At 47.3% G+C, this 25,202-nt stretch overlaps 1 protein-coding gene across 1 annotated transcript; it reads right to left on the reverse strand.

Annotated features, from left to right (window-relative positions):
• Positions 1-53: 53 nt before the first annotated feature.
• LOC118641456 (acyl-coenzyme A synthetase ACSM4, mitochondrial-like) lies at positions 54-23,911 on the reverse strand. Its single transcript, XM_036278738.1, has 13 exons — positions 23,696-23,911; positions 17,998-18,208; positions 15,808-16,015; positions 10,963-11,106; positions 10,126-10,282; positions 7,312-7,391; positions 5,819-5,942; positions 4,881-4,961; positions 4,645-4,746; positions 4,106-4,233; positions 3,916-4,015; positions 1,885-2,004; positions 54-140 (listed from the first exon to the last, which is right to left on the reverse strand). The coding sequence occupies exons 1-13, from the start codon at positions 23,894-23,896 to the stop codon at positions 54-56; spliced, it is 1,743 nt and encodes a 580-aa protein (XP_036134631.1). The 5' UTR covers positions 23,897-23,911.
• Between the last annotated feature and the right edge of the window lie 1,291 nt (positions 23,912-25,202).

Consider the following 25,202-nt stretch of genomic DNA (forward strand, 5'->3'; position numbering starts at 1 on the left):
AGACTAAATGAAAACAACCCTGTGAGTACTTGGTGTCTCGGTTTCCTGTCAGGCTATGTTCTTCCCCATTCATGGTCTCTTAAAACGTTGCGTCGGATTTTTCCAGTGATTGTCTTTGGTAGTGATTCAACAAATTCCACCTAATTAACAAAAACATATTATGAGACACTAGATGATTTCATTTTTACTTATCCCAACTGTCAGTACAATAGGAGAGAATGTCCATGAAACTGGTGTTGAGTTTCACAGTCGGGGGGGTTGTCTGAGCCTAAGTTCATTGACTTTGGGGGGCACCAGAAATGTGTCTGTCTAGTAAAGGACAGTGGCTCTTCGTTGTGGTTTTTTAAGTGCCAATTCACCTGTGTGCTCTGCTAGAAGAACGGAATTAATCCTTGTCTCCATGGCTTTTCTTCAGTTCAAACTAGACTAGGCCTCTGCTGCCCCAGGCCAACAGAAGCCACACCTACATGCAGAGAAACCATTAATTCTAGGGTTTTGAGCTTTTAAGAGGTGGGTCTTGAAGGTTCTGAGGGAGACTTTTAGAAGTAATTTTGAGTATACATAATTTTCTCCTTACGCTTTCACTTGTGCTTCCTCAAGATAACTCACTACATGTATATATATGAGAGAGAGAGAGACATCAATGTAAGAGACACATTGGTCAGTTGCCTCCTGCCCACGCCATGATGGGGGTGGGGGTCGATCCCACAACCCAAGTACGTGCCCTTTGGTGTGCAGGCCAACACTAACCACTGAGCCTTGCCAGCCAGGGCAAGACTTAATTACATTCTAAAATACCCTCAAATAGCCCAGCTGGTGTGGCTTAGTGATTGAACGTCACCCCATGGACTGAGGGGTCCTGGTCCTATTCCTAGTCAGGGCATATGCCCCAGTTGTGGGCTTGATCCCCCAGTAGGGGGCATGTAAGAGGCAGCCAATCGATGTTCTCTCTCACTTCAGTGTTTCTATCTGTCCCTTTCTCTAAAAAAGTCAGTAAAAACATATTTAAGATCAATAAAAAATATCCTCGCCCTGGCCGGTTTGGTTCAGCGGTTAGAGCATCGGCCTGCGGTCCTGAGACACCCGGGTTCGGTTCCCGCTAGGGGCATGTGCCTTGGTTGCGGTTTGTCCCCGGCCCTGGTCGGTTGTGCGGGTGGCAGCCACTCGATGTGTCCCTTTCACATCGATGTTTCTCTCTCTCTCTCTGTTCCTCTCTCTCCCTCCCACTCTACCTGAACAAAAAATGGAGGAATGTCCTCGGGTGAGGATAAAAAAAAAAAAAATATCCTCAAACATTTCTGAAAATCAACTGGTTCCTGATTTAGTGAATTTAATGGAGACCATGTCACTAGTTCTTAGGTTGAAATTAACTACCTTTTCACTGAAATGATGCCCATTGAAATGGAATTCTCATGTCATTATCAACCAGTAGTATATAGAATCATACTCATATCCTCTGAAGAATGTTTCAGGAAAGATTTCAGTTTGGCTATCTTCATCCTGAGCCTTAAATTTGGTCACTTGGCACTTAAAGGCCTGTGCTTTGCATGGGTGAGTGTGTTATGGCCCAAGTAGCTATGGTAGCTGATGGCTGATCAGGGACTGTCTTTAGGAACAATTTACCACCCTTTTTTCCTCATATGGAGTGGGGCTGATTTAGTCAATGAGCCTTCTTAGCAGAGCTGATTAAAACTTCCTGTTTATCAAGCATTTGTAGTGTCCTTATATAAAATATTTTAAAGCAAAATTCTTATGACAAGTTGAAATACATATATTCTGTACATAATGAGCTACCCTGAAGTCAAAAGCCAATGCGATCTGCATACTTACTTGCTTGGACCCTTGTTTGGTCACACACACTTAACTTTTGGGCAACATACTTGCCTTTCTTGGGTATTTATATGGAGCAGTTGATTTTTTCACGTGATCCTGAAGTTCAAGAGTTAATTTTTCCGGGTCAGATGATTTAAAGGGTGCAGATAAGACAACAAAAGCTTTCACCACCTATAGGAGAAGAGGGATTGTATATCACTGTTTGTTTTCAGACACATCCAGAGCTGGGGACCAGTGCTGAACACTGGCCCTCATTTGTGTAACAGCAGCTTGAGGATGAATGCAGGTGCTAGAGATCTCTGAATCTCTGAACGAAGTGTGGGGACAGTGAGGTCTGACACCTCGGTCCAGATGGGTGGTTTGTGAGCCCGAGGAGTCATTGGTCCAGCAAAGCTGAGTGTCCAGTTTCACTTCCATGTCTCACATGGATTTAACATTTTATCTGCTTAGTCCTGTTACCTCACAGTCAGTCCTTGGTCTCCCGAGGACCAGTTACTCCATCAAACCTGTACAGTCAGGAGCATGTAGCAGGGGCCAGCAGAGGTTCTTGAGAACGCGTGGTTTGAAAGGGTTTGGGGAGGCATGATGCAGGGATTGTGTTTGCTGGGAGAGAGTCTCAGCAGGGGTCCATCTACCTTTGAAAGGTCTTTCTTACCTGATACTTTGTGCTGCTCTCTGAAATACTGTTCAAGATCCACCAATTAGGTCATTATTAAGGTTCGCAAATATAGTTTAAATTGTTAGTTCACACACAAATTCTAATTTGTGTTTACTTAAAAAATTTTTTTTCTTTGTTGATATTAGAGAGAGGAAGGGAGAGAGATAGAAACATCGATGAGAGAGAACATCGATTGGTTGCCTCCTGCAGGCCCCCCACTGGGGATTGGGCCCACAACCTGGGCATGTGCCCTGACCAGGAATCAAAGTGGCGACCTCTTGGTGCAGGGGTGGACACTCAACCACTGAGCCACACCGGCCGGGCTTGTGTTTACTTTTGCTGTTCAGCTGAAATCAGTCATATTGAGACTGGAGATGGTGGCAGGAGAAAAGTTTTAGAGAAAGGAATGCACGGAGTGGACGTGCACAGGGTGCATGCGGTCCACAGGGTGGCTGCCGAGGGTGTGAGGGGAGAGGTGGGAGGGTGCTGGCAGGCAAACTGTTCTGGAAATGGTGCCGCCTGCTGAGTGTGGAGGAAACTTATGAAGAGAGGACTCCTCTCCCCTCCCTACTACACAGCTTCCTCCTAGAGTGAGGGCTAGTGCTGTCCTTTCTCGTTTCTGCTCACGGGGTTCTCTGGCTCCTGGGATTGTTTGGTCACACACACTTAACTTTTGGGCAACATGGCCCGTCTCTTATTTGCATTTTCTGTCAGAAAATACATTCTGAGTTCTGTGAGTTGTGCATACAGTATAACCTGCAGCCTTTGCCTATGCAGTATCTGGCATCCTTTTTTTGGTGCCACTACCCTGATTTTCCTGAGGAGGATTACCCCAACTTCTCTGGTGGGGTTGGTGCTAACTCCTACCTCCAGTGGCCAGCATGTGGTCCACATCTGGCCAGGCAGCATATGCTGTTCCTGGACCACGCTGGCCAGAGATGTGAGCTAAGATAGGCAGATGTGTTCTGGGAAGTGCTTGAAACCTGGGAAGGAAGGTGTCTCCTTCCCTGGGGCTGTGAAGCTGTGCACCTCTGGAGCTGGTTGCTATCAAGTAGGAAGGACCTTCCCAAGTGGATGCCAACATAAAGAACAGCAGGGCCAGTCCATGGAGAGACTGAGTTTCAGCTTCCTGTGAGCCCTTGGGTGCATCTAGCTGTATCTGCAGACCTCACTGGTGGGTGAGCCAATACATTCCAATACATTTTTCTTAAGTTTGAGTTGAATTTCTGTCACTCGCCACCAGAAGAATCCTGACACATTCCCTTTGGGGCACCACCCACATGTACACTTGATCGCCCGTGTACATTTTTGCCACGTGTGTGTCTCAGTGAGAATTATGTGGCTACTCTCGATTCACCTTTCAGAGTGGCCAAATGGACAGAACTTGGAAGTAACATTGCTACTCTCAGTGGCATTCACGCTACCTCTCCTCTGATGGGGTCTGGACTGCTGACAACAGCCGACTCGACCACGGCGTGGTGCTCGAGCAGTGCGCTCTCCACCTCGAATGGCCCGATGCGGTACCTAGAAGGAGGGAGAGGTCTCAGAGCTCCACCCACCACGTCGGAATCTCCCCTGGGAGTTGTCACTGTCCAGCACTGGCAAGGTACACACCCAGAGGATATGATGACGTCATCAGCTCTGCCAACAAACCAGAAGTACCCATCGTTGTCCATCACACCTCTGTCTCCAGTGACATAAAAGTTCCCTCTCGTCGTGGCAGCAGTTTTGTCCGGATTGTCCTAGGAACCAGAAATGTCCCTGGGTTAATTTGGTCAGGATACAAAAGGGGTATGGCACCCATGAGGTGACTACTACATTGTACATTCTATTTCTAAACAAAATTTTTAAAAAGGTAGTTCATAGTATAGAACACAAAAGGCCCCAAGAGTGTAATAAAAAGTAGATCGCTCACCTCCCGTGCCCTATCTAACATCCTCTCCCCAGCAGCCCGTCTAGGTGTGTTTCTAACTCATGGAATCCAATCTCTACAACACTGTTGGGAGACAGAAGATATTCTCCCCATTTTACAGGTGATGACAGACCTGGATGCTGTGACTGGCCCAAGGTAACACGGTAGTATGAAATCTGGACCCAAGCCTGTACTCCCCAGACCCCCTTCCCTTTAAACAGCATAGTCTACATTCTCGTACCACATATCCTGAGAAGAAGCAGATGGGCCGTGTAGGCTTTACACGGAGGGCGATTTCTCCTTCTTTGCCCGGTGGTAGGATGTTGCCATTTTCATCTATAATCTAGAATTAAAGAAACAACTTACGTCCTTTAAATGTTCTTTCCACAACATGAAAATGGGTTAGGAGTAATTATATAATGAACAGCAGAAAACGATATAAAACATTCTCTATTGGACCTGCCAATGTTAACCCACCTGGACATCATTGGGTGGCGCTCCCTTCCCCATCGAGCCTGGTTTTATCTTCTGTCCTTTCAGATTGGCACAGAGTATTCCCTATCAGGAGGACATTTTTTATATAAGTATGTAAACATTATTTTCAGTAGCTGTTTATATCATGACAGTGAAACTTAGGACTCAGTTCTGACCGGTTTTTCCACTATGTGAGCTCATGTTCTGAAATATAGACCAGTGGTTTTCAAACTTGAGTGTTTTTCATAATCACCTGGAGTGTTGTTAAGATGTAGGTTGCTAGGCCCCATCCCAGAATTTCTAATTCAATAGGTTTGGGGAGGGCAGTTCTGAGAATTTGCATTTCTACCCAGTTCCCACATGCTGATACTGCTGGTGTGAGGCCCACACTTTGAAGACCACTCCTTTAGGCTCAGGGTACCATTAAGGGAACCTTGGAATAAATTCCTCACTGGGGTTCTGGGTCCTTCCCAGTGTGATGGAAAGATGAGCTGCAGAGCCATGGCCAGTGGCTCAGGTGGTTAGAGCGTTGTCCCGACATGCCAAGGTTGCAGGTTCAATCCCCCGTCAGGGCACGTACAAAAATCAACCAGTGAATGCATAAATAAGTGGAACAACAAATCAATGTTTTCCCCTTCCTCTCTCTTTAAAAATCAATCCATCAGTAATAATAATAAAGAAAGGTGAGCCGCACAATTCTGAACCTCTTCAATCCGTAACCCTCTGAAACTTCGTGTGGGGAGGAGACAGGAAGACTATAAAGAACTATCATGATTTTCTTCCGGGCAAACCTGACGGGGTAATTTTGGAGGCTTTGGTAACTACTGGCAAGGAAAAGCATCCTGAGGAGCTCCCTAAGAATATAGAGCACAATGGGACCCTCCAGGGGCTCAGAGGACAGTCCTGGGCTCGAAAGGCTCCCCCTGGGTCCCTAGACACACCACTTCCGTCTGTCCATAGCCCTCGTGCAGCTGCAGCCCGGTTTGCCCCCTCCACTGCTCCACCACCTCGGGGTTGAGCGGCTCCCCTCCCGACAGGCAGTACCGCAGCTCCTGGAATTTGTATCTGGAGAGACAGAGTTGCACAGGGTCTTTGGGAGAGAAATCTGAGTAACTTTCATTACAAGGTAATTAGGGTGTTCTAGCAAAAAGCAGATGAGCTTGGAAAGGCAAGTGTCAGGAAGTTAGTTTAAGGAACATTTACTGAGCACTACCAGTCTTGCCAGACAGTGTTCTGGGCACGTTAGTGGTTAAAACAAAGTTTCCTGGCAGAGCTTATTTAGCAGGTTAGTGAAGAGGAAAAAATGCTAATAGTAACACTAAGCACTTAACTATGAGCATTTGCCGGCGATAGCACAACAGCTAGCATTAGCTGGTTGAGGGCACGAGGGCTTTGGGAGCACTCTCATGATGCTCATAACCCTAGTTTACAGGGGAGACAGGCCGGGAGAAGTTCAGGAGCCTGCCCAGGCCTCAGCAACGCGGAGCAGCACGCTGTTCAGCACTCAGTCCCTGTCAGGTGTCTCCAAGCATGCTGCCTACATCAGATTCTCACCACGACCCCCAGGTGCTCTCACTCCTTTAGGAAGGAGTTAAGGGAAGCTCACCAAGGTCACCGAGTGTCTGAGGTCACACTGTCAGTTAGTAGCAGAGCCCCGCCTTTTTGACCTTGAGCTTGAGCTTTTAGCACAGGACTCGGGTGGGCAAGTCTGGAACAGCCTCGCTCTGATGCAGTGCGCAGTGCGGGTCTAAGCGGCTGGAGGGTGTGCGAGGACATGAACAGGCCTATCCAGATTAATCGGAGTAGCCCTGGAACGGCTCCTGAACCCTGACCAAGGAGCTCACATCTGAGGGCCACAGGAGTTGGCATGGACTCTGCTAAGAGAATATTCGTATCTGCTTTGCTCTGTCCCTCACGCACTCTCCCTCCTGGGCGTCCACACTTGGGGAGCAGAGATGGGCCAGCCTGCACTACTTCATTGTCTCTCTGCATGACGTTGCAACTCCATTGGACGTCCAGGGGATTTGGCCAAATTGAACAGGATCTTCAAATCATTAGACTTCATCAGCTTCCCTTCAAGGCCGTATAAATGTACTCATGGTTGTTTGGGGGGCGTGGGAGGTGGTGAGACTTCTGGAACTGTAGGATTCTGGTTGTCCCTGGAAATGTTCAGTGTCCCCTAGAGGCTATCTCTGTTATTCTTAAACCGGGAGGCAAGTTTGCCCTGTTCCCCATCCCCAGAGACCTCAGGCCATATCTGGAGACATTGTTGGCCACAACTGGTGGAGAGGGAAATGCTACTGGCCTCTGGGGGTAGAGGCCAGGTCGAGTACTGCTCGCATCCCACACGGCACAGGACAGCCCACCGCACAGAACTATCTGCTCCCTGGATAACTTCTGCTCGTTGTTCGAATGAAAGTTTCTGCCCACATACCTCTTCAGGTCTCTCTGCACAAGCATCCGGTACACAGTGGGAGCGCAGCACAGGGTCGTGATGGGGTATGAGGTGAGCGTCTGGAGGATGGAGAGGCACGGGTGTCACAGTGGTTGGTTAAAGGCCACAGCTGGAGCCGATCTCGACAGCCCAGATTCTCTGTGTCCGTCTCACAAGAAGAAGAATGCAAACATGTATTGGTTGTCTTAGTGACTGTGTGTCTGCTGGGAACTTTCGATTATTGGAAGGAACATGTATATGTTACAGTAAGAGACATGCACTGTCAAATTCAGCAAAAAGTGAATTGCTGACTCTGAGAACCACCCCAGAGTACAAACTGGTTTATTCTACTTTGGGGCTGCAAGTTACCTCTCATGGTGGGATGTGAAGTACTGACTACTGGGTAGTGCCGGCTCTGGGCCTATACGCTAATCCCACCAAAACCTTCCCAACACCGTTTCTGTAAAAGACTTGGTCCTTTTGAGTGGATTGATGAAACAAACAAAGGCGGCATTTTTCAGGCTTTCTATGAATTGTTTAAGATTTGCAGGCTCGCCCAGCCCGTGTGACTCAGTGGTTGAGCGCCAACCCATGCACCAGGAAGATTCCTGGGCAGGGCACATGCCCAGGTTGTGGGCCCAATCCCCAGTGGGGGGCATGCAGGAGGCAGCCAATCAGTGTTCTCTCTCATCAATGCTTCTATCTCTTCCTCTCCCTTCCTCTCTTTCTAAAAATCTATAAAGAAAATAAAAGATTTGCAGGGCTCGTTATGCCTCTTGCTCCTTAAAATGAAAGGCACCTCGAATCTGGAGAAGTACCAGTGTTCTAGAGGTCCTCCTTCTAGACAGCTCCACGCCATCACATAACAGATTGCCAGTTTGCATTAAATGTGAGCATCTGAGAGAACACTCTCAGGACGTGTGTCCAGGCTGTCTGGATTGTCGGGGATCGAGGATAGCTCTTGATCTGTAGCAAGCGTTTCTGCTGTGTGTGCGCTTCCCTAGATCCCAGCTGTTCTCACATGCAGTGTCTGTAACTAAGAACAGTGTGAACCCATACACGTTTTTACAGCACTTAAAATATACACGTTAGCTTTATAAAATGAGAATGTTCTTATTTTAATATTTCTATGTAATGTTATAATAAATAAGATTAATTACATAACATATTACTATATCAATTAATAATATTAACAATTAATATATTAATATATCTTAATAGAATGTTAAATATTTTAAGAGGTGCCTTTAAATAAAAAAACTTTAAGTATAAAATATTTAATATTTTATAAAACTATGCTTATTTTAGCCCTGGTCAGTGTGGCTCAGTTGGTAGGAGCGTCATCCTCTGCCCCAGAGGGTCATGGGTTTGATCCCCTGTTAGAGTGATTTGGGAGGCAATTGATCAATGTTTCTCTCTCACATTGAGGTTTCTCTCTCTTTCCCTCCCTCTCTCTCCTCTCTCTCTAAAAATCAATAAAAAAATAACCTTGGGTGAAGATAAAAACACACACACACACACACACACACACACACACACACTTGCTTTACGAATCTAGGTTTTGAAACCGCAGTGCTAACTTATCTACTTCTGGCACTTTGTGACCCTGATGTGAGATCCCAGCCCTTGTCCTCTAGACAGCTCTGCTACCACAGCAAGCATCTCAGCGGCCAGTTACAAAGTAACAGGGTTAGGGCAGGGCCAAACCTCTCAGCGATCAGTTACAAAGTAACAGGGTTAGGGCAGGGGCAAACCTCTCAGCGGTCAGTTACAAAGTAACAGGGTTAGGGCAGGGGCAAGCCTCTCAGCGGTCAGTTACAAAGTAACAGGGTTAGGGCAGCATTCATGCACATGGTGTGGTGCTGCTTTTGTAATATACATTTTGTTTAACCTAACTGGTGTTTCATGGTTGAAAATAATTGGTCTGGCCCTGGCCAGTTTGGCTCAGCAGTTAGAGCGTTGGCCTGCGGACCAATGAGTCACAGGTTTGATTCCGGTCAAGGGCAGGTACCTTGGTTGCGATTCGTCCTCGGCCCTGGTTTGGGTCGTGCAGGAGGCAGCCACTTGATGTAGTCCTTTCACATCAATGTTTCTCTCTCTCTCTCTCTGTTCCTCTCTCTTTCTCTCTCTATCTGAATAAAAGTGGAAAAATGTAAAATGTCCTTGGGTGAGGATTAAAAAAAAGAGAGAATAGTTGGACTGAATCCCATTTTTCTAAATGCTAAACAAGTCAGAGGCACCTGGTGCCTCAGTCTGGCTGAGAAGGAGGGCGGCCTGTTTCAGGAACACGGGGTTCTGAGAATGAATAGTTGCTCTTGGGAGAATGGAAGGAGCTTCTCTGGCGGGAAGGTGACCCCCACCGTCTCCTCCACAGTGGGGTTGGGATGTATCCGTTATCTGTTATTGTCTTTGTTTTGCTAATCAGAAACCACAGATTTGTTTAGATTTGAGCCTTCGAATTATTTGTTATTTAGAATTAGACTCTTCACAGAGTCAGTGACATTAGCAAATCCTGAACAATTAGAAATGCAAGTGAATTTTATGCCTGAGTGTGGGTGTTCCGTCTCCTCTTTGTTAAGTACGTTCAAGAGCCCTCAAGACTCTGCATTTGAGAAGGAATGCTTTCACCCTGGCCAGTGTGGCTCAGTGGGTTGGAGCACCAAGAGGCTGCAGGCTCGATCCCCGGTCGGGGCACGTGCGGTGGGTGGCCGGTCGATGTTTCTCTCGCACATCTCTCTCTCTTCTCTGTATTCCAGGATTCGTTCTGTGGTTTGGGGAGACACGGGAGAGCTGTAGCTGGAAATTACGACTTACGTCTAGTATGGTGTCCGTGTCAAACTGGGCCAGCTGATGCACAAACACACAGGCTCCGTGAACCCAGGGAGAAAACACACTGCCGATGGCCGCCTTGATCCAGCCAGTGTCGGACACGTTCCACAAGATGTCTGAGGACTTCAGATCTAGCCAATACCTAAACGATACGGAGAAGCAACAAGACAGAACAAAACAAGGCACAACAGCCAGGAAAGCAAACTGATGTCTGCGGACGCGGACGGCAGGAACCTCAGTGACTACAAAGAGGCCCCGAGGGGCACGCAAGTCCACCTCCCTCATATTACAGGACTTTTTCAGGATCCTGGCTGGTCTCAGAGTAGAGGGGATACTTTTCTGAGTCTGTCTATTGATAGAGATTCCCTGAGTACGTGTGCGCCAGGCACTGTCCTGCCGCAGTGAGCAAGGGCGGCAGGGGTTCTCTGCCCCTGTTTTAGGGAGCCAGATGGTGACTGAGCACACAGTAAAATGAGTTAGTATGTCAGTCGGCAGGGGAATGCCAGGGAGGGGTCCGTGCTGTGAGGAAGATAAAACAGGAAAGTGGTGGTCTGGGCTCTCTAGGGAGGCCTTTCTGGGCGCACATTTGCCTGGCAGTGAGGAGGTGCTCTCGGGGGCTAGTCCAGGCAATCAGGCCGATCCCTACGTCCTTCTTGGCCAGTCAGTGCGCTGGTGCCATGTGCTGAGCTAAGCTTGGGCAGGGCCTCAGCAGCGGTTTGTGGGGGCACATGTGAGATGCCCGGGAGCCACACGGCAGGGGTGTCCACCAGGTAGTTCGGTGCAGCTCAGGGAAGCTTCAGCAAACGCAGAGTCTGTCCCTACCTTCCACAGAGGGTGAGGCCGATTCCGAGGCTGCCCTGGGAGTGCTGGGCCATCTTGGGGGAGCCCGTGGTCCCGCTGGTGAAGTAGATGGCTACCGGATCCTGGCTGGCTGTCCGCACGCCGCTGTGCTCCGCAGAGGCGCCGCTGAGAGACAGGACGCCGGGCGGGGCTGAAGGCGGCAGGCAGCCACCCTGGCCAGCCCCCGCTCCGCTCCGCATGCCCTCTTCACACCAAGCTCAGCCCAACACAGAACCACTCCAGAGCCTCTGTGAGGGCAGTGGGGGCAGCCCGAGGGACGAGGGACGGCCGGACCAGTGCTGGCTGTGACAGCTTCCCTCTCTCCTTACAAGCCCCGCCTCCCCCAGGCCAGACACAGCCAGGATCACTTCTGGTTAAAATAAAAAAGATGCGTGCTTTATTTATTTAAACTTTTTTTCTCAGTGCTTTCTAAGATATTTTCGGGGTCTTTTATTTATTTAAAAATTATTTTATTATTGTTGAAAATATTACAGATACCCCCCTCTTTCCCCATGGACCCTGCCACCCACCGCACCCCACCTCAGTGCTTTTTTAATCTGTAAATTTTTAAAAATAAGTTTTGCATCTTTGTAAATTGTTATTAGCATTTCTGTTTTTGTGATTTAAAGGGAGATCTTTTGGCATTTGAATCAGGCTTTTCAGTGCTTTTTATCGATACGTCAATGTTCTGGCAGACACAGCTGGTTGCTCACCAGAGAGCACCCTCTCCTCCTCCTTGCACTGATGAAACTGCTTTTGTTCAGGTGTCTGGCCGCCATGTACTTCAGCGAGACTGCTCCCTGCACAGCCTGGGGTTGGGGTCCACCCTGATGAACTTGAGCCAAAGACAGCTTAGGGATGGGCACATGGTGCAGTCACGCTCAGTGAGATTTACAGGCTTTATGGGAAATAGTCCTTCTTCTACAGAGAGTTAGAAGGAAGGGATGCTGCCTTCCCTACCCCACTGTCTTGTTCTCTGGCCTCTGGACATTGTTGGGAAAGAGCATGATGTCCGGAACCATGCAGCCACGTTGGGATCCAGAGGGATTAGCAGGCACCCCAAGGTGGCATGAGGGAAGATGAACAAGCCAGGATTCTTGTTAATGTCATCAAACCACTCCATTAACCAGCTCTCATTCCACCTCTGTACTTCTCACTGGTGGTGTAATAAAACTGCATCCTTTAAGCCACTGCTGCTTGGGTCTCCTATGAGGGAAGCCAACAGCATCCTAACTGATGACATTATCTGTGGCGCTGTCTGCACAGACAGCTCCGACAGCCCCTCCATCCCCGGGCAAGCATGTGCTGCCTGCCTGAGTGTGGGCTGCCCCCGCCTCCCCGGGGCCTGGGCGGGCAGCAGCTCTGCGGCTCCTCAGCCTCGGCGTCCGTCCCCGTTCGGAGGCTGTGCTCCCACTGCCCCAGGGAGGAGCGCAGCTGCGGGGGAAAACGTTCGGACCGTGCTGTGGAGACAGAGGCCATGTGCAGGAGAGCGAGGCGCCTTGGCCCTGTGAGGGGACGCACTTGGACCCCCTTCCCAGGGAAGCAGAGACCAGCTGCCTCTGTGGGGCCGGCATGGACTTCTCATTCACAGTCACCAGCAAGTGATCGTCGTTTTACCCCACTCCGTTTGGGATGTTTTGTTACTCAGTGGATAACTGATTAAGTGCCCCCCGGTTTTTTGAGACTCTTCTATCGTAGTTTTCGTTTCTCGGATTTAAGGCAGCAGGGCTGAGGACACCATTTTAATTCATCTTGATGAATGAATAAGATTGTCATCAAAACTGTAACACAGGGAGGACTAATTATGAAACATACGCTATACTGTCACAAGTAGTTTTATGAAACATGAATGTGGTGTTCTTGCTAACTTTCTTCTTCCCCCCAAAGTGAAAAATACTTCATTCCATTGGGTTGAGTCTTTTCAGTGATGCTAGGATTAAGCTGCTATTGCTGGCTGCAGAAATACGGATTTCTTTCCAGTATCTGACGTCCCTGGGAACAGAAACCTCCTAATCTGAAGGCTTCTCAACGCTGTATACAAACCTTCTGATATAAGGCTTTGCACTTTTTTCTTTCATAAAAGAAGAGATATTACAATCTGTGAGTGACACGGAGATTTTCAAGCAGTCGCTCCATGGTCGGGCTTGGGACACTTCGGTTATGTCTTTCTGGATTTTTCAGAACTTATTAAATGATCATGACTTCCGGAATTGTATCTTTATCTCCTTGAGTCTGAGACTCGTATCTACCACCTGCTAGATATTTGGACGTTTGCAGACCCCTCAATCTCAACATGTATAACTTTATACTCTTTCTCCAGCTGAGAGGAGCCACCACTCACCGGAGCTCAGTGTAGACCCTACCGTCTGTCCCTACACGAGCCTCCAAGACAGTCTCTCTGATGCCATTTTGGTTCTCAAATTCATCCTCTATACAGCTGCCAGAGATCTCTTTTCAAAACCCAGAACTGACCTTGACACGTCCCTTTGTAAAACTGTCAGTGGCTCCCCTTGTGTGCGGGGTAAGACTCAGCATGCACAGGAGGTCTTAGCAGAGGCCGTGACCTGCCTCCACTGGGGCCTCAGGGCTGTTCTCCAGCCACCACGCTGCCATTCCCTGCCCCTGGGGCGTGTTTCGCTTCCATATCTGTGCTCCTGCCGTTCCTCCGCCTGGAACATCGTTTCCGTCTCCTCAAGACCAGGTTCAGGGTTCCAGACCCACCGGGAAGGAGAAACACCAGTCTGGCCCACAATTTTGACCTTTTCTGCCTCATATTATAAACATTCTGGAGAGTGTTCGGGGACTGCTCTCACTGAGAGGCAGAAGGAGGGCGAGAGGCCTTGAGGCTACTCCTGGAACAGAGGACTGACTAAGAGCGTGCAGCCCCCGGCCCCTGCTGTGTGGATTTGCCTCCTGTGGGCAATGCCAGCTCTCCTGTCCTCAGGTGTAGAGAAACAGTCGTGCACTTGCGGAGTTGCGACTCTGCCAAGTTGTTCGTCTGAAGTGGGGATTCCCTTCATCTTGAAAAATATCCCCACAAATGTGAAAGTTTCCATTTTAAATTCACATGAGTTCAAAGACCGTTTTGCTTTGCCAACTGTGTGGCACTTCTACGGCTCCCAGGGCACCAGCAGAGTGCGGCAGGGTGTTCCAGACAGGCTCTCGGAAGTGGGGTGCTTGCGGCCAGGGGGTGTGCAGCACAGCTGGGGTGGGAACGAAGACGGGGAACTTTAAATTATGTGTATTCTTTTATTAACCCTTTAAAATGTCTGTTTTTCACATCTGTGCAATGCACAAAAGTACATGTATCTGATGCATAAATAAGGAAATACGCATGTGCCAGGGGAGTGTGGTAAAACTGCCTCACGGTGGAGACGCGTGTTCAGAGCATCTGGGTACCAGTGCCCTGGGGGGCTCCCTGCACTGCTGGGGGCTGAGCTGACCTGAACACGCAGGATCGTCCTGGTAGTCACTCCAGCCTGTGCCAGGCGTTACGCTCAGCACTCTGCGTGCCCCAGACACCCCGTGCGGGGATGCCACCCTCCCACAGCTGTGCAGAGGGTGGACTTCAGAGCCAGACCTGCCCTCGCCGAAGCGACAGGTTATAAAAGGCACAAACAGCAGCCACTGGCATGGCCCTGGGAAGAGAATCTTGGGATTGACCAATAGACGTTGATTTGTATCAATTAGCAGGATAAAATGTTATTCCCACAAAGGCAGCTGCTCTGCTATTCAACAGGGTTTCATGTCTTTCTTCTATACATTTCTCTGGAATAATTTTTTTCAACATAAGCTGTTGAAGAGCCATTGGAAGGATCATACTGTTCACTAACACTGACTCCTGTTTTTCACAGTTGAGGAAGAACTTTCTCACATATGAGCTGAGTTTATCCTCAACTTCCCCTTGAGATATGTGCAGTATAATTATTCCTGTTTTACATATGATGAAAACAGGGGGCAAGTGATCTGCTTTGTTTGTCCCTTTGCTGAGTATTTTCTAAGTGCCAACCTCATGGTAGGAACTGGGGATAGAGGGACCGAGTAGACAGGCCCTGCCTTCCCGGAGCTCACAGGTTGGGTCAGGGGTCGGCACACTTCCTCTGGGAGGGCCAGAGAGTAGAGTCCCCAGCTGTGAGGGCCACACGCACTCTTTGTGTCCACCTGCCTCAGCTCTCGTGAGACGAGAGCAGCACAGACAGTGTGTAAACACAGGGGTGTGGCCATGTCCCAGTAAAACTTTATTTACAGAAGCAGATGCCTTGCAAGAATTGGTCTAGGGGCCCTACTCTGCCAAGCCCTACAGTAGAGGAGAAAAACAGTAAATAAGGGGGAAAGCGACTGGACATGATATTCAGATAGTGTCGAAGGCTCACATTCCAGAGTGGCTTGGAATTCTGCTCCAGATGGGCGGCCAGGGACAGCCTCACCGAGAGGAAAACATTCAAGCTGAAATCCAACGGGAAAGGACTGGGGAAGAGCATTCCAGCAGAAGAAACAGCTGGTACAAAGGCCCTGGGGTAGAGCATGTTTGAGGAATAGGGCTAGAGGGAGTCAAGGCAGGGATATGGTGAGAGATGTGGTCCACAAGTTAGGCAAGGACCATCATGCAGGGTACTCAGCACAGGCTGAGGTGGGGTGCAGGGAAATGGAGGCAGCGCCGCATCCCTTCTTTCTGTTCCTAAAACCTTTCATTAGGTGATTTTTTTCTAGGAAGGATCCCAGATCAACCCACAGTATTGCTGAGTCCCTGGAGGCAAGGAGACTCTGGGATGTAGCTGGGAGTGTTGTTATTGCTGGTTCTGCAGATGATGTGGGGAAAGCACTTACTGAAATAACTCCTGGAAGCTGAGCCACCCGTGCCGGCTGCGGGGAGACACCAGGAGCTTGGTCTTCAAGTCGGGGCACTCCGACATGATGGACTCCACTGCTGGGGCCACCTCGTCACTGGCCACAAGGCACTTGGCCTTGGAGGCTCGCAGCCGGTAGAGCAGGTCTTTGGCAGTCAGCTGCACTGTTCCTGGCATGAAGACAAGCCCTGGGAAGGACAGAGGAGCCAGAGCTGGACACAACTGCTGTCCATTAGGTGAGGCCGTGGACGGTGGACGCTCGAGCTGTGTGCCTGCCTTAGAGTCTGACAGTCCCTGGGCCTAACACTGTCCTTGCACTTACTAGCCTTGAGCATGTTACGTGATCTCTCGGTACCTTCCTTTATTAATCTGTAAGATGGGAAAACAGTGGTAAGTGTCTGGCATACAGGAGGCACCATGATGGGGGCCATGATTATGCAGTGTTTTCATGGGACATTTTAATCACTACTCTGTAACACTAAATAGCTCTTTATAGCTTATACTGTAACACATTTTCATGAACACTTTTCAACCAGTGGTCTCCAAAGTGATTTTTGCAAGAGAATTCACAGGGGATGAGAAAAGAAATTAAATATTTTTTAAATTATTGAAATATTAGAATTCTTTTTATCTCATTTTTGTACATATCTTATAACATGCCTATTATATTAGTGCAGCACAATATAAATAACTGTATGCAGATGGGAGGATGTGTGTCCCACATATTTTTGTTGGTAGATGGTGTAGCCAAAAAGCTAGGAGACCACTGTTCTAAGCAGCCACATGGGTCCCTGCAGTGGCTGCCATGTGACGGGCTGAGATGAGCTGGCGAGTGGCAGAGTCTGCCCTCAGGCCAGGGCCTTCCCCGTGCTCTGGGCGCGGTGTGCCCACACTGCCAGGCAATGCTGAGTGAACCCCGCCTGCTCACTCCGTCCTGAGCGCTGGTCTGACACGGTCTGACTTTAGAGCGCCGGCTCCTTATGAGGAGAGAGCTGGGGCCATGAGAGGATGGCCGAGGATGGCGATTCGTTCCCGAAGCAAATCAGCAGGAAGAAGCAGAGTGTGTGTAAAGAGCCACGACCATTTACTGAGCACTTACTATGTGCCTAGTCTCTCGCTTAAAACCAGTTGTGGTGTACACATGGTAGCTGGCCCACAGGTGCCGCGGGCACGTGCCAGAACCGGGACTCAGACATGTTGAGTGGCTGCCTCCCACACAACCCAACTGCAACTGAGGTACGCGCCCCTAGCGGGAACTGAACCCGGGACTCTCTGGACGGCAGGCTGACACTCTAACTGCTGAGCCAAACTGGCCAGGGCTACAGAAGTATTTTCTTACTGTTCATTGATTGATAAACACATAGGTCATGCTCTAGAGCAGGCAGTGGCCAGCATGTTCTGTGAGGTGCCAGGTAGCAGAAAGCTGGGCTTTGTGGCCTGGGCCCTCTGTCCCGATGAGCAGCCTGCTGCCGCAGAAAGGGCCACGGACAGTCTATAAACAAAGGAGCAGGGCTGCCTTCCATTACATCTTATAACCTTATTTACAAAACCAGGTGGCCAACTCAAAGACCACGGTTTTTGCTGACCTCTGTCCTAGAGGAGAAAAGTATCCCGTAGAATTTGGGGGTACATTATACATGACTACTTTGGGAGAAAATGTGTCACTGAATATGTTCATCTTTTTGTCTGGAAAGAGGCAGAGGTTTTCCAACTGGGTCCACAGTCATATTTTTACAAGTCGTTGCATTCTAAAATGCTTTTTCTTCCTTTTGTATTTTCATATCAGGAAGAACCCAAAGGTACCCAGAGAGTGTCTTCCAGATCACCTGGATCCACACATCACAATCCAGCATTGCAAAGAGACATTGGTACCCACACTGGCTTTTATGGGGCTTTGTGTTTAACTCCCAACTGCATAGCTTCTAGCTCTGTGGCATTGGGCAAACTTCTCAACCTTTCTGAACCTTGGTTTGCTCTCTTGCAAAATGGGCATCACAATAACACCTACATTTTAACATAGTTTATTACATCACAATTGCCCTTAATTTCAGCTCTGACTTTGCTGTCCTTTGTAAGCATTGCTTCAGTCAAAACTAAGAATTCAGAAAACTGCAACTTTAGCCTTGCTCTGCTTCTGCCTGATTTACAAAAGTTACATATGGACACTGACCTGTTCGCATACAAGCCACGTTGACCAGCCACCACTCTGGGATTCGGGGCAGAATGACGGCCACTCGGTCTCCTCTTCTCAGGCCGCAGGGCTCAGTGAGCACAGTGGCAGCCTTTCGGGACAGGGTGCCCAGCTCTCCAAAGCTCCATTTCACTTCGCCCCCTTTGCCATTCACCCACCACAGGGCTGGGTTGGCTGGTCTCTCTCCTGTCTGGCCACAGGCATACAAGAAAGAGAGGAGACGGCGTATGTGACTGGTCACCAAATAGGACATCTGTTACTTCCCCTGTGCTGGCGGATTCAAGCAACAGCACCCCAGCTTGTCTGTAGGGGAACTACTTCCATTGAATACAGTCTTGGTGAGACACCCCCGCAGGTGCTTGCCCCTCCCTGACCAGTGGGTGGGCATGTGACCCAAATCGGGCCGTCAAGTCTCTCCCAGCCCTGTCAGCTCTTGGTGCTCACGCATCCGTGGGGAGCTGACCCAGCTTCTGTCCCTGCTGGGACTGGCACTCAGTTTCCCGCCCACTATTTCTCCAATAAAGTTCTTCCTTGTTTAAGTTAGATTCGCTTCCATCCAAGTAACCCTAATGGATGTCCCATGGTTGATTAGGAATGTGACATCTGTTTATACCCAGAAGGCTGAGGTGTGGGTTTCATAGGTGACTGAGAGCAGGGTGGAGGGCCACGGGGGTGGGGATAGGCATCAGCTTGACTGACTGATCTCTGGAGGGCACATCTCATGCAAGATTTTACAAAGTGAGTCATCTGTGCTGCAAAATCTCTACTTTATACATAGTCTGGGGGAAAAATGTACTCCGTCCCTTCCCCTATCTGAAGTGCTCATTTTACCTTGCCTGGTGGAAAAGACATCAAAGGCCAATTTCCTCTTCACCCTCTGCAAAGCCTTTCTTAGCTTCCTCTTGTCCCCCACTGACCTCTCTGTGTTCCTGCAGCTCCGAGCTCGTGTTCCCAGGGTCTCGCAACACTGTCCTGCATAACAGGTGCAGCCCTTCCCTGTGGACACAAGCCCCATGAGGTCGGGGGCTGGTTCTGATGGCTTGAAACTGATAACCTTAGATATGTAGCTTAACTTCTGCAAGGTCAAGTTCCTTATTTGCAACCCCCAGGGTGATGATGGGGATTTGATGAAATAATATAGGTCAGCATTTCTCAATCTTCAGTTATTTGGGCACCACTAATGTTTGCCAGCTCCGTCTACACTTGTGCTATTGTTCCTTACATAGATTCATTTTTACTTGTATACATTTACTTACAAAGGGAATGTGTTGAGCCCTGGCCAGTTTGACTCAGCAGTTAGAGCGTCAGCCCGTGGACTGAAGGGTTGTGGGTTTGATTCCCGTTCAAGGGCGTGTATCTGGGCAGCAGGTTCAATCACAAGCTTGGGTCGGGGTTGTGCAGGAGGCAACCAATTGATGTGTCTCTCTCACATTGATGTTTCTCTCTCTCTCTCCCTCCATTCCTCCCTCCCTTCCACTCTACCTAAAAAAAAATCAATGGAAAAATATCCTCGGGTGAGGGTTAACACAACAAAAAGGAAATGTGTTTAATCACCACCATAACTGGAAAATCAGTACCACTTGCTAAAAAAGAGTTTACTGAAAAATAAGTATACTGAAAATAAAGTGTGCCCTTAAATTTTATCTAGAGATTATCAACTTCTATCTGCTCTCTCTGTTCAAAGGAGAGTTTAGCAGGTGTTAGAGAGGTGTTAAAACATAATGATTGCAAGGAAGACTCTTCCCATAGTAGGAAGGGTTGACTCAGTGTTATTTAATGCCTGTATATTTAGTACCTAAGTCCAGCTTCCAAAGCTCAGGTCCTTGCAGTGCACTTGGTATCCCCGCCAGTGAAGTGTCAGCTCAGTGCCTGCCATGGGCGGGGTCAGGAAGCAGAGACCTCGACCTGAGGCTACACTGCAGACACTCTGGAAGGGTTGTTGATTTGTTCTTCTCAACCTCTGATTCTCTTCTAATTACTCCAGTGAAGACTATCCATAAAACCAAAGCTCAGATTACTGTTTTGGGGTAAGCCTGTGACTAGCCCAAAAAATGAGTGGAGCTGCAAAGAGCTGCTGTGTGGGACTGGGAGAAAAATGAAGGGAAAGAGGCATAACTGCGTAACCCTGTTGAAGGTGACTGGGAGTTCCAGAGAAAGAAAGTCATGTCTAGCTGAGGCTCATATATCTTCCTTGGGGAGAGAAGATGGCAATTGGAAACCAAGGGAAACCAAGATGGATCAAAGAATTGAATTAAAAGTGACAAGTGAATAAAATCAAGGAAAAAAAAGAAAACTTCCTGGGAACAAGTGTAAATGAACACAGAGCTACCCCAAATCTATGGGAAACAGCGAAAGCAGTCCTGAGAGGGAAGTTCATAGCACTACAGGCCTACCTCAAGAAGCAAGAAAAATCTCAAATATCTAACCCAACAACTAAAAGAATTAGAAAGAGAGCAACAAGAAAAGCCCAGAGGAAGTAGAAGCAAGGAAATAATAGATCAGAGTGGATACAAATGACATCAGAAATGAAAGAGGTGAAGTAATAATGGACACTACAGAAATATAAAGGATTGGGAGAAAATACTATGAACAATTGTATGCTAACAAATTGGACAACCTGGGAGAAATGGACAAATTCCTAGAAATATACAACCTTCCAAAATTCAATAAGAAAGAATCAGAAAACCTGAACAGACCAATAATATCTAATGAAATTGAAGAAGTAATAAAATAAAAATAAAAAACTCCCAGCAAACAAAAGTCCTGGACCGAATAGCTTCACAGGGGAGTTTTAGCACACATTCAAAGAAGAACTAACACCTATCCTCCTCAAACTATTCCAAAAATTTCAAGTGGAAGAAAGACTTCCAAGCTCTTTTTAAGAAGCCAGCATAATACTAATTCCAAAACCAGATAATGACACTACAAAGAAAGAAAATTACAGGTCAATATCCCTGATGAGCATAGATGCCAAAATTCTCAACAAAATATTAGCAAATAGGATCCAGCAATACATTAAAATGATCATACACCACAACCAAGTGGGATTTATTCTGGGATGCAAGGCTGGTACAATATTTTCAATCAATAAGTATGACATATCACAAAAACAAAATGAAGGATAAAAATCACATGATGATATCAATAGGTGCAGAAAAAGCATTAGACAAAATCCCAAATCGTTTTTTTTCTTTATTGATATAGACAGAGAGGAAGGGAGAAGGAGAGGGAGATAGAAATATCAATGAGAGAGAATATTGACTGGCCTCCTCCTGCATGCCCCCCACCGGGGATTTGGCCCACAACCTGGGCATGTGCCCTGACTGGGAATCAAACACGACCTCTTGGTGCAGGGGTCGATGCTCAACCACTGAGCAACACTGGCCGGGCTAGCACACATTTTTGATAAAAACCCTTAGCAAAGTGGGAAGAAAGGGATCATACCTCAAAATAATAAAGGCTATATACCACAAACCTAAAGCCATCATCATACTCAATGGACAAAAACTAAAAGCATTTTCCTTAAGAACAGGAACAAGACAGGAATGTCTGCTTCCACCAACTCTTAGTCAATATAGTACTGGGAGACATAAGTCCTAGCCACAGTGATCAGACAAGAAGAAAAAAATAAAAGGCATCAAAATTGGAAAGGAAAAAGTAAGACATGTAGAAAACCCTACAGAATCCACCAAAAAATTACTAGAGTTAATAAATGAATTTGACAAAGTAGCAGGATACAAAATTAATATCCAGAAATTGATGGCATTTTTATACACCAATAATAATTGCGCTGAAATAGAAACTAAAAAAATAGTCCCTTTTACCATTGCAACAACAATAAAGAGATACCTGGGAATAAAGTAACCAAGGAGGTAAAATTATAGGACATTGAGAAAAGAAACAGAGGAAGATACAAACAAATGGAAGTATATTCCATGTTCATAGATTGGAAGAACTAATTAACATCATTAAAATGTCCATACTATCCAAAACAATGTATAGATTCAACACAATCCCCACTAGAATACCAATGACATATTTCACAGATCTAGAACAAATAATCCAAAAGGTTATATGGAACCAAATAGCCACAGCAATCTTGAAAAAGAAGAACAAAGTAGGAGGGATCACAATACTGGATATAAGGTCATACTACAAAGCCACTGTAATCAAAACAGCCTGGCACTCATACAAGAACAGGCACATAGATCAGAGGAACAGAACAGAGAACTCAGAAATCCATCCAAGACATTATACTCAATTAATATTCAACAAAGGAGGCAAGAGCATACAGTGGAGAAAAGACAGTCTCTTCAATAAATGGTGTTGGGAAAATTGGACAGGTACATGCAAAAAATGAAACTAGACCACCAACTTATACCACAGACAACAATAAACTCAAAATGGATAAAAGACTTCATTGTAAGTCATAAAACTATAAAAAGCCTAGAAGAAAATGTAGGCAGCAAATCTCAGACATCTCATGTAGCAGAATTTTCACCGATACATTTTCTAGGGCAAGAGAAACAAAGGAAAAATAAACAAATGGGACTACATCAAACTAAAAAACTTCTGCACAGCAAAAGAAACCAGCATCAAAGTGAAACAAGAACTCACTGTATGGGAGACCATATTTGCCAATGATACATTGGATAAAGGGTTAATTTCCAAAATATATACAGAATTCATACAACTCAACAAAAGGAAGTCAAATAATGCACCTAAAAATGGGCAAAGGACCTAAATAGACACTTCTCCAAAGAGGACATATGGATGGCTGAAAGACATGAAAAAGTTCTCATAGTCACTAATCATCAGAGAGATGCGAATTAAAACAACAATCAGGTATACCTCACATTTGCTAGAATGACTGCTATCAACAAATTATCAAACAACAAGTACTGGCGAGGGTGTGGAGAAAAGGGGACTCTAGTACACTGCTGGTGGAAATCCAGACTTGTGCAGCCACTATGAAAAACAATATGGAATTTCCTCAGAAAATTAAAAATGGAGCTGCAATTTGACCCAGTGACCCCACTTCTAGAAATATATCCTAAGAATCTCGAAACAGCAGTCAGAAAGAATATATGTACCTCTATTTTAATAGCAGTGTTATTTACAATAGCTAAGATCCGGAAATAGCCCAAGTGCCCACCAATAGATCAGTGGGTAAAAAAGCTGTGGTATATTTACACAACGAAATACTATGCAGCTGTAAAAAAGAAGGATCTATTTCCCTTTGAGACAGCATTGAGGGACCTGGACAGTATTATGCTAAGTGAAATAAGCCAGTCAGAGAAAGACAAGTATCACATGATCTCACGTATATGTGAAATCTAATGAAGAAAATGAACTGATGAACAGAATAGGTCTAGAGGCACGGAAACGTGGCACAGACTGACAGATTCCAGAGGAAGGAGGGACAGAGAATACTCGAAGAACTTATATGCACATGTGCATAATCCATGGACACAGACAATAGTGTGGTGAAGGCCTTGGGTGGGGTAGGAACTGGGTGGAAGGGGCAATGGGAAAAAATGGGGGACATCTGTAATACCCTCAACAATACAGGTAAATATGTTAAAAACAATAAATAAAAATAAAAGTGACAGGTAGACCACAGAACAAGAAAAGAGAAGGGACACCAAGCACCCAATGTAAGCCTATCATCTTGTACCTTCTCCTTCTGGGCCCACTGGTCCAGCACATCCCCCGCAAAGTTAAAGTTCTCCGGCAAGGGCCTCTCACAGCGATTTATGGCTTCAAAGTCAGCAAGAGTCAGCGGTGCCCAAAGCTGGCGGTCTTGGTGCAAGTGCCGGCTTCCTGGCTTGGGGAGCCAGATGAATCTCAATGCCTGGTAGCGGGGAAAAAGCTTCATGTTTTCCCAAGGGATCTGCTGGCTGCCTCGGGTGTGGAAGAACCACACCGCCTGTGGGGAGAGATGGGTGAGGGTTGTTAGTCGGGGTGCCGATGCTCTGTGGTGAGACTAGAAAGTGGACTTGTGGCTGTGCGCCCCCAAGAGGTTGAGGAATGCCTGAAAAACACCCCATCATTCTTCAGAGCTTCAAGAGTTAGCTAGCCACTGGCCAGTCTCCCTGCCACTGGGCTCTCCCTCTTCATTCTCTCTGTAACCAGGTGGCCTTAAAAAACAACCCTGCCCTGGCCTGGTTGCTCAGTGGTCAGAGCATCATCCTATACACTGAAAGGTTGTGGGTTTCATTGCCAGTCAGGGCACATACCTAGGTTGCGGGTTCAATCTCTGGTTGGGGGTGCGTATGAGAGGCAATCAATGGATGCCTCTCCCTCCCTCCCTGTCTCTGCCTTCCTTTCTCTCTAAAAGTGATAAAGACAGATCTTCAAGTGAAGATAACAAAAAGTCCCCACAACTATAGAATTCTCAAGCGCCTGTCTTCAGTCTCTACCGTCTCCCTAACCAAACAATGGACAGAATATTTTCTGCCTGGATTGACATTCAAGACCTCCGTCTGTCTGCCTTGTGCTCTTTTTTTAAATTATTATTATTGATTTTTTTAGCTAGAGAGGGAGAGGGGGAGAGAGATAAAAACATGGATGAGAGAGAAACACCGGTTGGCTGCCTCCCGCACGCCCCACACTGGGGATCGAGCTCACAACCTGGGCATGTGCCCTGACCGGGAATTGAACCAGGACCCCTTAGTCCACGGGCAACATTCCATCCACTGAGCTACACCGGCTGGGCTGCCTTGTGCTCTTCTGAACTGCTCTTGCTAACTCCTCTGCTTGAATTTCTTCTTGCAGTAACGATAGCTCATTTGCTTTTCGTAAATGTTAATCTGCACCTCTGAGGTTTAGTCTGTCATCTTTACCTTTGGCTGCCTGCCTTCCTCCCCCTTCAGCCCTCCAAGACAAGTGGTCAGGACCTTGCTTCAGTCTGGTCAGCCCCCTTCTGGCTGTAGGACTTGGGAAGGATTACCTGTCCCTCCTGCACCTCCTTTTCTCATTTGTAAAAGGGGAAGACGTACCTCTCCCCCAGGGTTGTTAGGAGGATCTATAAGGGAATGCGTGTCAGATGCATGGCATGTAAGAGTGCCCTCAGAGTGTAACTGAGGCTACTGTCCAGGCTGTTTTCGTCGGCACCTTACGGCGTGGGCTCATGAGGCAGCTGTGCAGTATGATCAGGGGGCCTGAGCTTCCTCCCAACTCTT

Source organism: Molossus molossus, unplaced genomic scaffold, assembly GCF_014108415.1.
Source record: "Molossus molossus isolate mMolMol1 unplaced genomic scaffold, mMolMol1.p scaffold_m16_p_3, whole genome shotgun sequence".
NCBI lineage: Eukaryota > Metazoa > Chordata > Mammalia > Chiroptera > Molossidae > Molossus > Molossus molossus.

Excerpts from the sequence above, each read along its gene's own strand:
- LOC118641456 (XM_036278738.1), bottom strand. The coding sequence starts at position 23,896 with ATGAAGCTTTTTCCCCGCTACCAGGCATTGAGATTCATCTGGCTCCCC. Across the intron at positions 18,209-23,695 it reads AGTGGGCCCAGAAGGAGAAG|ACAGGAGAGAGACCAGCCAA; the intron begins GTACAAGATGAT and ends GCCTGTGGCCAG. Across the intron at positions 5,943-7,311 it reads GTGCAGAGAGACCTGAAGAG|ATACAAATTCCAGGAGCTGC; the intron begins GTATGTGGGCAG and ends CTGTCTCTCCAG.